Here is a 12,800-nt window from a genome sequence, read left to right as displayed (position 1 = left end):
CAAAAAATCAAGCTCTCTTTCTCCTGTGTGAAGTACTGGATAAGAGAGCTGCTACAAATAGCAATTTGTTCCTTATCAGCTCTGACTTCTTTTCCTTCACCTGCTGTATTCATTAGAAGGTTCTGAACTTTAAAAGGAAGAAAAAATAGTCACATATATATCCAGCCTCTGAAGTACACTGTAATTCTCTAAAAAGATAACCTGAAAGCAGTGTATTTAGCCTTTGCAACAGAAATTGCTTAAATACCATGTTGACATCACAGAAAATTTACATTCTTTTTGTTAGTTTTCTGCTTTGTTTGAAGTGGCTAAACATTGTAAATCCAGTGTAACAGGACAGCAAAGCACTACAAACTGTAAAATATGTATTCAGACAGATTCTGAGCAAACAAATCTGCTTTTTTATTATTATTATTTTTTATTATTACTAGCTCCTATCTTTTCAAATCCCTGTGCTTGTGCTTGGAAATGATTTGCATTGTGTCTGTTATTTCATAGTTTACTTCTTAACATCACTGAAATCCAAAGAGGAAGGAACAAGAAATGCATTCTCAAATAAATTGTGAAGGAAGATGAAGAAAATATTGAAACAATTAAGCCTCTTGAATGAGGCTCTGGTACTGAATATTTTTTAAAACCTTAATCTTTTCATTAGATCATATTGGACAGATCTTTCATATATAAATTGGTTTAAGTCTTTGTGTAAATTTTAAGATTTGTTGTATAACTGTGATTTTTCATTTTCAAAAAGGAGCTCTTTCATGAACCACAGAAAATACTGTATTTGAAATAGTCAATAGATATTAAAAAAAAATCTATAATCAAATAGATTAGCTGACTTTCTGTTTTGAAAATAATTGTAAGACTTTTTTAATTACTGAAGAGGTTACAATTACCCAGATTTTCAGGTAACCTTCAAGAATATACCCAATGAAACAAACAAACAAACAATAACAACAACAACAAAACCAAACCTATTGAATATTATCTTTACTTCAGGCATTTTAAACATATTAGGAAACTATTATTTCTTATAATTCCTTGAAGGGGAAAAAAAAAAAAGGCGACAAGCAGGTCTGTGAATTTTTCCACTTTTTTTTTTTTTTTTTTTTTGGGGGGTGTGTGTGTGTATAAAACAGAGAACTTGAAATAATTGGTAGGAATCAAAATAGTAAACTACCAGGCTTAGAGGGGTGTAAAGAGTATCGAACAGAAGTAAATGACCGAAGCTCTTTCCATTATTTTCAGTATAAATCACCTGAGAAACATGTTCCCTGGGTTTTATGAAATAAGGTGACCCCTTTCTTCAGTGTTCACACAACAGTAACTCAAAGATCACATAAATCTGCCAAGTGAAATGAAGTTATTATGTATGCATTTAAAAGAGATAAAAAGGGTCTGTTTTCCTCTTTATGCCTGCTGCCAGCATTACACAGAAGTGCACGTGCTCATCCAGGGAAAGTGTGGTGCAGAGGGCTGACCAAAGAGAGAGAAGGAAGAAAGGTTCCAGTGTCCATCCTTCACAAAACATGTCAGAGACTTTAGTCTTCAGACATGCTATAATGAAGCATATCAGTTTAATCCTAGAGTGTGTTCTCAAGTAAGCTGTTGTGTTTGTGGAAATAACTAGTGCAGAGAAACATTTGCTACAATAAAATGTGCAGGAAGCATGTGTTTGCACAATGTGTGTCCAGTTTTTTTTCTACTTGTTTGGCAATGATTGCTGACATAATGATGCTGTTTTTCTTCTGAATGTATTTAACCAGACTTTCTCAAAAGCCCATTATTTCTGAGTTGCCAGAAATACATCCAAGGAAAAGGCTGCCTAGGCTCTGCTCTGGCTACTGAATAGAGGCAGCTGAAGTCTTTCTTTGAGTACCCATCTTGCAAATACTGGTGGCTACAGTACCTACTAGTAGTCCGTGCCTGGCAAACATGTGAATGCCATTGGAGCTTAACCTCCTCAGTGACATAGTGCTTTTGAAATGGTGATTTTAGTTCCAAAGTCATGGACTTGTCTTTGAAAATATTTTCTTTCTTAGACTTCTGTTGAAAAATGTATGGTACTCACTGCTACCCTTGACTGCAACTGTTTACATCATTGGGCCCTATGTTATGGACACTATAACATTTTGGGAAGAAATACGTAAAAAACAAAACAAAACCAAAAACAACCCCAAAACAGGTTTTTTGAATATTAAAAGTTCTCTAGGCCAAGTTCTCTATTCTAGTGGGGACTCACGCACCTCAGAGACACATCTTGAGATTGAGACAGTGTAAACTGCTGGTTTGAAAACAAGTAGGAAATTGCAGAGGAAACATAAACACTGAGACTTTATTTACTTATTTATTTTTTAAAATTTATTTATTTATATTTGAGATGAGAAAACTTGTACGCTAATAAATTTTAATAGCTCTTAACATCTGTGGTGCCATATAGTGTTATATATATGGTTTAGTGGTGTCTGCTTTATATATTACCTCTAGAATTTTGGGAGACTTCCATAAATAAACAGGTTACTTGCAATTGAGACGAACACAATTGTTTTTCTTTCAAATAAGTCATACTTTCACAAAGAAAACTGTAAATTTGAATCTCAAGCAATAGTCAGAAATTTGTTTTATTTATTTTTAATGTTAAGTAGTGCTGTTAATAATGAATATTTGTTTTAATCCTGATTCAAATTCATTGTGATCTGGTTTTTGCAAAATGCCTAATTTGTGTTTCATTTTCTCTCTCTTTTTCTCTATCTCTTTATCTCTTTCCCCCTTTTCAACAGTCCTGGTACCTGGGCTAGCTTGGTTCCTTTTCAAGTATCAAACAGGACACCAATCCTGCCGACAAATGTCCCAAATTATGGTTTGAACATAATTGGAGAGCCTTTCCTTCAAGCAGAAACAAGTAACTGAGGGAAAAAAAAAATAAAAGAAAAAATAGAAAAAGGAAAAAAAGGAAGACGGGACGAGAGAAAAAACTGAAGAAAGAAAAAAAAATAGACCAGCAATTGCAGCACTTACAATCACTAATTCCCTTATGGTTAAAACTGAAATGACACACAAAGGGTCGATGATATTTCACTGATGGGTAGAATGCAGCCCCTGCTAAGTAGCCTTTGTTATATGAAGTCCGCTGGGAAATAGATGTTCTGTCTCTGACAATATATTTTAACTGACTTTCTAGATGCCTTAATATTTGCATGATAAGCTAGTTTTATTGGTTTAGTATTCTTGTTGTTTACGCATGGGATCACTGTTCCTGGTTATCTCACAAAACAAAGGCTAAGCAGCAGCAACAGAGCTGCAGGAGGACAAGGGCTGTGAGCCAGCCATTTTCTCAACACTCTGATTTCTAAATGTTTTAAAAATACGCTCTGTAGCCTTTAGTTATCAGTATGGATTTACTAAACTTTGGCCCTTAACTCAGCCTTTTCTAGTGTGTTACCCAGTTTGAAATTTTCAATCAGAATGAACACACGGGCTCTATGTAAGAAATGCCTCTATGTAGGTAAAAGTGTTATCTTTTCATGCAACAGTAAAAAGAAAATGAAAAAAACAACAACAACAACAAAAAAACCCACACGAACTTTTCCCACTAAAGAAACACTTACAGAGGCAAGTGCAATTTAAAAATCATATCTAAGGGGTCATCATTATAAGTCCTTCAGCCCTTGGACTCTAAATTGAGGGGATTAAAAAAAAAAAAAATTAAAAATTGCTTTGAACAAATTTATTTTTCCCCTCAGTTTTTGAGGGCATTAAAAGGCATTACATCAAGACAAATCATGTCCTTGAGAAAAAGAAATCAATGAAAACACAGCACTTATGTTGGTTAAGCTGCTGCCTCCACAGAGGGGTAGGATTTATTTATTTAAAGTTACTGGTTGCATCAAGAACCCATAGGGTTTATATTTTTCTGTATAATCTGCATCATAGAGACAAAGAGATAGGCAAATCCATGCCACAAGGGCAAAGCTTACTGTTTACAAACTGGTAATACCAGGATGGGGATAAGATTTTATTTAAATAATGCACTCTTAAAGTCTAGTTACAGGGTGCTGAAAACTTGCATGGTGCTTTCAGAAGTTAGCCTTGTTCAACAGATTTCACATATTGACAGAAATATAATGTGCATGGGCAGACATTTTGCCTCTATGTCTCCTAAAAAATAATCAATTAAATACTCTTTCCAGTAATCCTGATTTGCACGAAGATATAATGTCCACATTACGTGCCTTGCCTTGAAATCTAAAAAATGGAAAAAAAAATACACAAAAAAACAAATAAAAAAACACAAAAACGCACACAAAAAAAAAATGACATCACTACACTTGTTTTGCTGCATTTATTATCATTTTAAATCTTTACCATTTTTATGACAAAATATTTTGTACTCCAGATGGGAAAAAAGTGTGACATCATGGATTTTTTTAGACAGCTATATCTTTATCTCACATTTATAAAGCATATCATGGCTGTGTATAGTTGCCGCTTAAGAATTGTAATCGACCAGCAATATTTTCAGTATTTTGGTGTTTTTTCTATTAACCTTCCATGTTTTTCATCTTCCAATTAATATTGGGGGGAGGGGATTCAAATTTATACGAATTATGCAATACCAAGTTTTGCCTATGTAGGTAGTGCTTTTAGCTGTATTGGTTATTGTAGGTAAGTACACAGATTTAAAAGAAAAAAAAAATTAATGTATGCTTTTTTTGTTTGTTTTAATTGACCAAAGTGGGTACTGCTATTTTTGCAGTGTGATGAGGTCCTTTTATGTACTGAGAGATGGACGGGGATTTTTTTTTTATACATATATATATATTCTGGGGTGGGTGGGGATGATTTTTAACACTTTACAGTGTAGCTGTGAAGCAGTGCACCCTTAGCCAGGCAAGGGCTGCAAAGCGACTGTTCTGCCTACTGTGACAAACTTTCAAATCGGTTCCCTCTTTTAACTTTCCACCTGGGGTGCAAGCTGAAATCATTTCTGGATTTAAAAAATAAATAATGAATTCCGTTGGAGGCAGACTTGACTTGAGGAAATTGTTGTACTTCAAATTTCAAGAGAGACAGAGAGAGAGAGACAGGGAGAGGCAGACAGAGAGAGCAGGAGGTCCAGACCCACAGTGAGATGAAGCCTTTCCCACTCTGGCAAATCTACTACATCCTAAAGTGTTCATGTAAGAAGATGTTTTTAACTTAGAATAGAAAGACATTTGCTTTGTCTAGGAAATGTGTGTAGAGGGCCAAAATCTTTGCTGGCATAACTCCACTGACTTCAGTTGACTCGAGTTGTTCCTGCAGAGAATTTGCCTCCCTTAGTTGGCTTGACTCGTAAATATTCCTTTTTATTTTATTTTATGATATTTTTCCCCTACATCAAAACTATTTTTTTTAAGTTTTTTAACACACAGCATCTGAGTTCCAGTCTTCAGCCTGCTCAGACTGTATCAGACTTTTCTCATGTCTTCTCATACAGCAGATCAGATGGAGAGCTCTGCGCTATAGTAGGAAAGGAGCTTCCAAATGGGTGTAATTAGACTGTGGTGTAAATAAAAGTGCATTTCCAGTAAAATCAGAACTCACAGATTAGTAGTAAGCCTGCTGTTGGAGACATATTATACACTGGGGGATGCTTGTTACATATGGCTCAAGATAGGTGACTTTTCCTTAAAAGCACATCCATTTTTAAGGTGAAAACAAAAATGGAATAGACTTGAAATGGGATACCCTGGTGGGACAGTTCAGCCCTTTGTGGTTGTCTCCGCTTTTCGGAGGTTTGCTTATTGTGGAGCAGCTCCAGCAAGAGCCGCCCCATGGAGTGCTGGGTACCAGCAGACCTCATCGTTAGGCCAGCATGTGGCTGCTAGTGAGGTGGTGGTGGCGGCACATCCCCTTGTCTCCAGCAGGACACTGCAGGAGAAACATGCATAGGCAGGGCATGGAAGGATACCGAGACAGAAGCTGTAGAAAAGCAAATCCTGAAAATTTACCTATAGCTAAGCTGGAAAAAAAAAAATCCAAATCAAAAATCAACTTTACATTGCTCTTTTTCTGAGCTCTATAGTAAGTGAAATAATTCCCTAAGTACATGGCTATTAAGACTAGCTGAAATGTAGTTGACACACTCAGAGCATACTCAGGCTCTGGCCTGGTAACATTAACTATGTTATTGCCCTTTCTGCTCGCCACTGATATTGAGCAGTTCAGGAGCTCAGGTCTGCCCGTGCTCTGTCCTTGTCCCTTGGTCATTAGCAGAGTGTCCCCCTTAAGGTTTTAATAGCACACCAGAATGAAACTGAAGCAAGTTCAGACTTTGAACTTGCGGGATAGTCAAAAGAATGATTACCTTTGTAGGAAGAAGGATGCCCTTAACTGAGCTTTTCTATTTCTGACCTCTTGTATGAAAACATTGAATTTACAGATGCAATATGTTTAAAAGCAAACTCCTTTCATGTGAATAAATTGGTTTTGTTATACAATTGTTTTTTTTTTTTTAAATGTCTCTCTGATAGAAAATTCTGGTTTGAAGAAACTTCTCATTTTTTTTATTTTTTATTTTTTTTATTTTTTTTTAATTATTTATTTATTTTTTAAGCTTAGCAGTCAAATGATTAAGATAACATTGAGAACTCAAATCCAGTCTCTGGCCTCCTCCTTCACCAGGAAGTGTATTCTGACTAAATCAAGCCACCCCGTTCTATGTGCACTGTTCTGCCTTTATTAAGTTGCTTTGCAGCCCTGGCCTCATGGCTGTGCCACTGAAGTGTGTTCCCCCTGGAGTGACATGAACGTTTGAGGCTTGACTAAGGAAAAAAAAAAAAGGCAGTGAAGGAGACTGTACATAAAGACATGGCAAAAATATTAAATATAGCAATATAGTTGTGGGGTGAAGTTCAGGTGGGCAGCTCCACTGAAAATATGTGAATGAATTTGTGAAGCTGCAAGTAGCGAGAAGAAAGGAGGATCTTCTGAATGAACCGCCTACCTTGTAGACAGTAATTTGTACACTGTATAGTTTTGTTAAGATTTTTTTTTTTAATTAAAATACCCTTGTTTGTAAAGCTAACTTTTAACAATTATAATGGAAATATATGTCATTTCCATTTTTAAAGTAAACAAGAATATTCCTTGTTTGGAAACTGGACTTGGGTTAAAACTCTCCAGTTTTAATTTATGTGTTAAAAAAAAAATAAATAAAATCTGTCCATGTTAGCAGTTATTTCACAGATTCCTGTGCTTGAAAAGCATAGGTTACTAATCCTTTAAAAATGTAAATGGAGAAAAGTTATATTTTATGAAGGTTATTTTGTTGTATTTAGTATTGGAAAAGTTGGTTTTCAGAGCATTTCAAAATGTTGGAAGCACCACTGTCTTTTTATTAGTATATATGGCCTTTAGCAAAAGTTTTTGTGATTGTTACATGATGGTATTTAAGATTAGGTTCACAGAGCAATTCAGGATAGGCAGAGAATAAAAACAGTACTTATGTCTCACATAGCTGTGTCCTCAGGGAGCAGAATTTTGAATTTGCAACTTGTAGCTTCATAAGGACTTAATGAAAGAGATTGCACAAGGACATACTCAGCTGTGACACCGGAGTGTGTTCTGTACCTAAATCTAAATTATATTTACTGTGTGAGATTATGAAGGCTGCAGAAAGTTATCCCATATTCAGTGTACAGTATTCACATTTGATGAAACAACTCTCTAATGTTGCTGGCAGTAAGGTCCCAAGCATGACATTCAATATACAATATAGTTTATATGATTCTGTCAAGGTCTTTTGTTAACGTTAACCAGCTGCATGCTCCTGGACTTTTTTATTGGGTTTCTATAGAAAACTTAAGGAAAAAAAAAAAAAAAAAGAACAGAAAAAAAGAAAAAAAGAGTAAAATTGTACGCAGGCTAATAAAGTTAAACAGGAAAAGCTCAAAATTGAATGTTCTACTCCACACTGAAGGAGCTGAAAACTGTCTCCTTCTTATTTGCACTTTCTGCTAGTTTCCCCTGTTTTTTCTAATTCCTCAAAATTGTGTTGGTGTGGTGGAGCACTGCAGTTGGAGGATAACACGGACCACTGATTTTGTCCTTTAACCCTGCACAATGACCTTTGCATCAGCCAAACTTATTGCCATGACAACTCTTTGTACTGTTTCCACGCCACAGCTCTGTTGGTCACATTGTTAATAGTAAAGGGGACAAGTTGGGAGACGGTCAATTTTTACATTTTTTGTTGCAATTTTTTCTTCAATGGTTGTAAGTTGGTTTTTTTTTTTTTTTTTTTTTTTTTTTTTTTTTTTTTATAATGAAAGGGTTCACTACTTATTACTCTTTAGAAATATCTGTGTGTTGCAATTCAAATGTATGTTGAATTTGTGAAAAGGTCTTCAGTGCCACTAGCATTGTGATATCCTAGAATAAGCCTTTCATACTTTTATTGCATGATACAGTAACAGTAAAACAAAAGGTGGCCTAAATAAATGGAAAGCAGTGTGAGCTAGTGACACTAAAGCCAGTCTTTGTATTACTGTATTTTTGACAGAAATGGTTTTGAAAACTGTGCTACAGGGACTGATGTGGCAAATGTATCTCTATATGCAGAAAGAAGGTTTTTAAGAAGTATGGCTTATTATGCATTCTTCATTGAGGGCATTGAAGTTGCATGGACTGATAAAAGTTGATGCAAAATGAGAAAGAAACAAAAACCAGCAAAATGTTTACCAAAAAAAAAACTCAAACAAATGAGCAGTGCCTGTTCAATTTCACAGTCTCTGTTGAGTTCAGTTGTAAATATGTTTCAGATAACATTTTCTTCTTCTTCTTCTTAAAAAAAAAATCTCTACAACATTGTAGAATGTGAGGGGTTCCTCAAGTCCCAGACATAGGCTTCTCAAGAGCTGCATTAGATTATGTCTTCATCAAGCTGTTAATTTGTGCTTATATCATATAGAACTTTTAGCAAACTGGGCAGAGGCACCCCATCTCAATGATATTTCTCTGAGAACAACTTTTGTAGGGCTGTGTGTTTCTTTAGATACATTTAGTACAACTGTAGGTGACAAGTAGTCAGTTATTGCTTGCTAGCTACACACCAGGGTTGATCCATTTTAAAACTTTTGGCATTTTTCCCCATACTGTAGGCCATAAATCCTGAAGGTTACATTTTAATTAAAAAGTAGGTGCGTGCGCAATGTTTGTGTAACGAACCTTCACTTATGGGATGCATTACAGTACAACTACTTAATTTTGGAACTAAGGCCCTCTGGCATCAGACCTGCTTTTAGCCTGAGTGTTAACAAAGGTTTTTATTGTGCCTGGTTGGAGGATAATAATGTTCTTTTTGGTACTTTTTTTTTCCTTCTTCTTCTTTTTTAGGTTACAAATGAACTCAACTGCCACAAGTTTTAAACTGGTGTAAATCAAGCTTGACTTAATGTGATTGTTACTGTTATATCCAGCCTATACTGCTAGCAGCTGCTCATACTGCAGTCAATTACTGGAAGCGGATATATTTCCTATGCAAAAACTGTTTAAACAATAAAAATGAGCTATGCTACAGGCCCTGGTCTCATGTTTTCTTTTCTATCTCTCAGAATGGTAATTAGCAATATTTTAGAAACTAACCTTACACCTCATACCCTGACAGCATGGCACAACTTAAGAAGTTCTGTGTGTACTTAGGTTAGATTTAACATATCTGTTTGCATAGATAGATATTGACTTAGTGGTTATGCTGAAAAAAAGGAAGACAACAGTAGCAAAGAGATAGAATCCAATAATCATCTCAATTAAAAAGCTAATAGTTTTTGTCAGAATGTTTTACCAACCCAAGTAATTATACAGGTGACCTGAACTGCTTCTCTTGCACTGTAATATTGAGCATGATCAGGAGACCTTTTTTTTTGTTTCAAAGTATCATAGACTTGTGAGAGACAATTCGTAAATCTTCAATTTCTTTGCAGTCTTCATGAATACACTTTTGTTAAATACAGATAGCAGCATTCAAACTTCCCAAAATTCTTTGCATTTTTCCGTATTTCAGTAAACTTTGTTTTGGGCCAAAGTCTTTGCAAATTGCAAAAGAAGAATTCTGTTTCATAAGTGTGAATAGGGGATGCTTCACTCAGCTTGTGTTCCTAGAAATACATTGTTTTCATCTTACCCAATTGGGAACCCATATTCCAGTAGTATTACTCATTAAGCACTATGAATATGTTCAGGAGATGACTGACTGGACCACAGTATAAGGACTAAAATTAGGTTATATAAAAACCCTTAAATTTGGCTGCAAAGTGAAGCTAAACAACTCTCCACCTACTTTGATTAAAATATTCTACATGTTCGAGAGCATAAGCTTTATCCAGTTTTGACCATTAGTATGCAAAATGTGATACCATTGTTTATTAAATGAGCTACTTTATATGAAAATGTTTTATGTATAACCCTGGAAAACAAATTGTAAGGCACTGAAAAGTTAGGAATTCTACCAATTTGTACTGCTAAAGTTCACTTTAATGCTGTTATTTGGATGTGGTTTTGAAGATTATATTAAGGACATCAGGTGCCATGTCCAAAACTACAGAACAGAAAACTTTCCTGCATAACTCACAGATGCTTCACAGCCAGAGCTGCAATAGCATGCTGAAGATATTGCAGTGTCTTGCCCCAGAACACCAAGATCCAAGGAGCTGGGAGGAGAGCACACAAAGACCATGACTTGCAATTCCGTAGTGAGGGTGTGCTGAGCAGGAAAGCTCTTGGTTCAGAACTTTTTACTTTCTTATTTGCTAAGAGTCTGAGATGAAGTGGACAAACAATCCATGCACTGTTGTTCAATTAATTAATTAATTAATTAATTTACTCCAGTGTTATTTTTGTATGCTTTCCCATTAGCTTAAAAATGAGAATGGAAAAAGAACAGAAATCTTGCCACCATATTTTAATGCATGGGTAAGGAACAAAGTAGAAATGTGCAGTTCTACCTCACAGTATTTTGTCCCTTTAAGTCATTACATGATCTTTGCTGCATATGGGTTTATTTTTGAGCATTATTTTTCTTTGTGTTCTGATTACTAAGCTAAGTTTGCACACTATACCTGTTGCTCAATCAGCTCCTGTCTGGGTATCCAAAGAGCAAAGCTGAAAACAAAACAAACGTACTTTCTGCATCTTGCTTGTGAGTTTGGGCCCACTGGCTTCCATTTCCCTGGGGATGAAAGCACTTAGTGCTGGGGAACCCTGTGGAGTGGTTAGAATCTGAGTCACATTTGTGAGTGTCTATGAAAAGAAGGTTACTGAATGCTCAGGACTGAATGAAATTTTGTCTTCACTTCACTGAAGGAACAAAAGGCTCATCACTGCTATCCAGGTAACTCTCACACTCCTCACATCTCCACTTAAAAGATAGCAGCCTTTAATATTTCTGGTAAGGTAACTGCAGGATTGTTTTATACATGGCATGTCTATATCACCTTCAGGAATAGCAGAACTGTGCCCACTGAGACTTAACTACAACATAAGCAAACACTCAGGCAAACTATTGGCATTGTTGGCCAAATTTTGACAGATGCAGGCAGGTTCTAGCAATAGGGACTTCTGCCTACATTTCACTCTAGAAGAGCTATCCCACTTCTGCCTACCAAATCTCTCTCTTTGGAGCATCTATTGATAGTTTCCTTAAGTTTCTTGTCTGAGATCAGCCACTACTACGAAACTCGTTATATGGAAATATTGATTGACTGAGCCGCTGAGAGCTGTAAAGATCTGCCCAAAGCTGTGCAAGAATTCAAGTATGTCAAACTGAATTTACCTTCTATGACATTCACTATTACATAGCACCCTGCTCCACTTTTTGCACTCAGCCCAGAATATCAGCGTGTTCTCCAGACAAAGAATGGAGTGAACCAATTTACAGGGCATTACTTGCAAAATATGGAGCTTTAAACATATGGGCGATGGTGATGACAACAGTCCATCTCAAGCTTGACTTGCATTTGACTTCTGCGCATGCTGCTATGCAGGACCAGAGCAGAACCTACTGCTTAAAAAGGGGGTGGTGGAGGGTAAACCTGCTCCTCTAGGAGTCTGATCTGAAGCCATTGGGGTCAATGAAATCTTTCAGATGTTTTTTTTATTTTATTTATTTATTATTATTATTTTTAAGAGTGATTGGACCAGGCCCGCATTGCTGCCAAAGCACCTTAATTTAGGTGAATGTGGGTTTCCAGGTCTTAACGTGTGTGTTGTTGTTGTTGTTGTTTTAAAGTGGGTGCCTAGGGGTGAAAGGAGGTGTTCAAAGCAGAACATAACTGTTTCTGCTTGCTAAACTGATGTTCACTACTAAAACAATGGTCTCCATTGACTATATTTAGCTGCACTGCAGGCTGCCAAAACCAGCACACATTGCTGTGGGCAGACAAGCAAGGAAGTCTAACACACAGCGGGACTGGAGCAGGGATAAAAGCTGTATTTCCCCAAAACTGACAATTCAAGCATTGCAGCCCTGTGAGGCTGGAACCATATCAACTGTAAGCAGCTGTCTATTCAACTTTCGAAAACTCTCTGATCAGATAATTACTGATGTTTCAAGAAACAAACTGTGCCCCCAGTTAGACCCCTGAAATGCCTCTGAATTCAAAGAGGTCACGCAAAGGTAAGTGAGGGCTTTAGTACTTAAACACTTTTCAGACATAATTCTGGTTGTAAAACACTTCTGTCCTAAATTATTGGAGACTGAAATATTTCCCTTAGTGTAATTTTCCTCAGCAGTATATTGAAAACTGTCACAATTACTTACA

General features: G+C 36.2%; 1 protein-coding gene across 1 annotated transcript in view; it reads left to right on the top strand.

The window, feature by feature from the left end:
- The window catches only part of LOC121062395 (nuclear factor 1 B-type), a 40,971-nt gene extending 37,164 nt beyond the window's left edge, over positions 1-3,807 (top strand). Inside the window, exon 6 of the mRNA XM_040542403.1 lies at positions 2,781-3,807. Within this exon, the coding sequence (XP_040398337.1) occupies positions 2,781-2,910 (130 nt within the window). The 3' untranslated portion in view covers positions 2,911-3,807. The remainder of the gene's footprint in view (positions 1-2,780) is intronic.
- Positions 3,808-12,800: the final 8,993 nt, after the last annotated feature.

Source organism: Cygnus olor, chromosome Z, assembly GCF_009769625.2.
Source record: "Cygnus olor isolate bCygOlo1 chromosome Z, bCygOlo1.pri.v2, whole genome shotgun sequence".
NCBI lineage: Eukaryota > Metazoa > Chordata > Aves > Anseriformes > Anatidae > Cygnus > Cygnus olor.
Note: the sequence above shows the minus strand (reverse complement) of the source record. Positions and strands in the feature narration are given on the sequence as shown.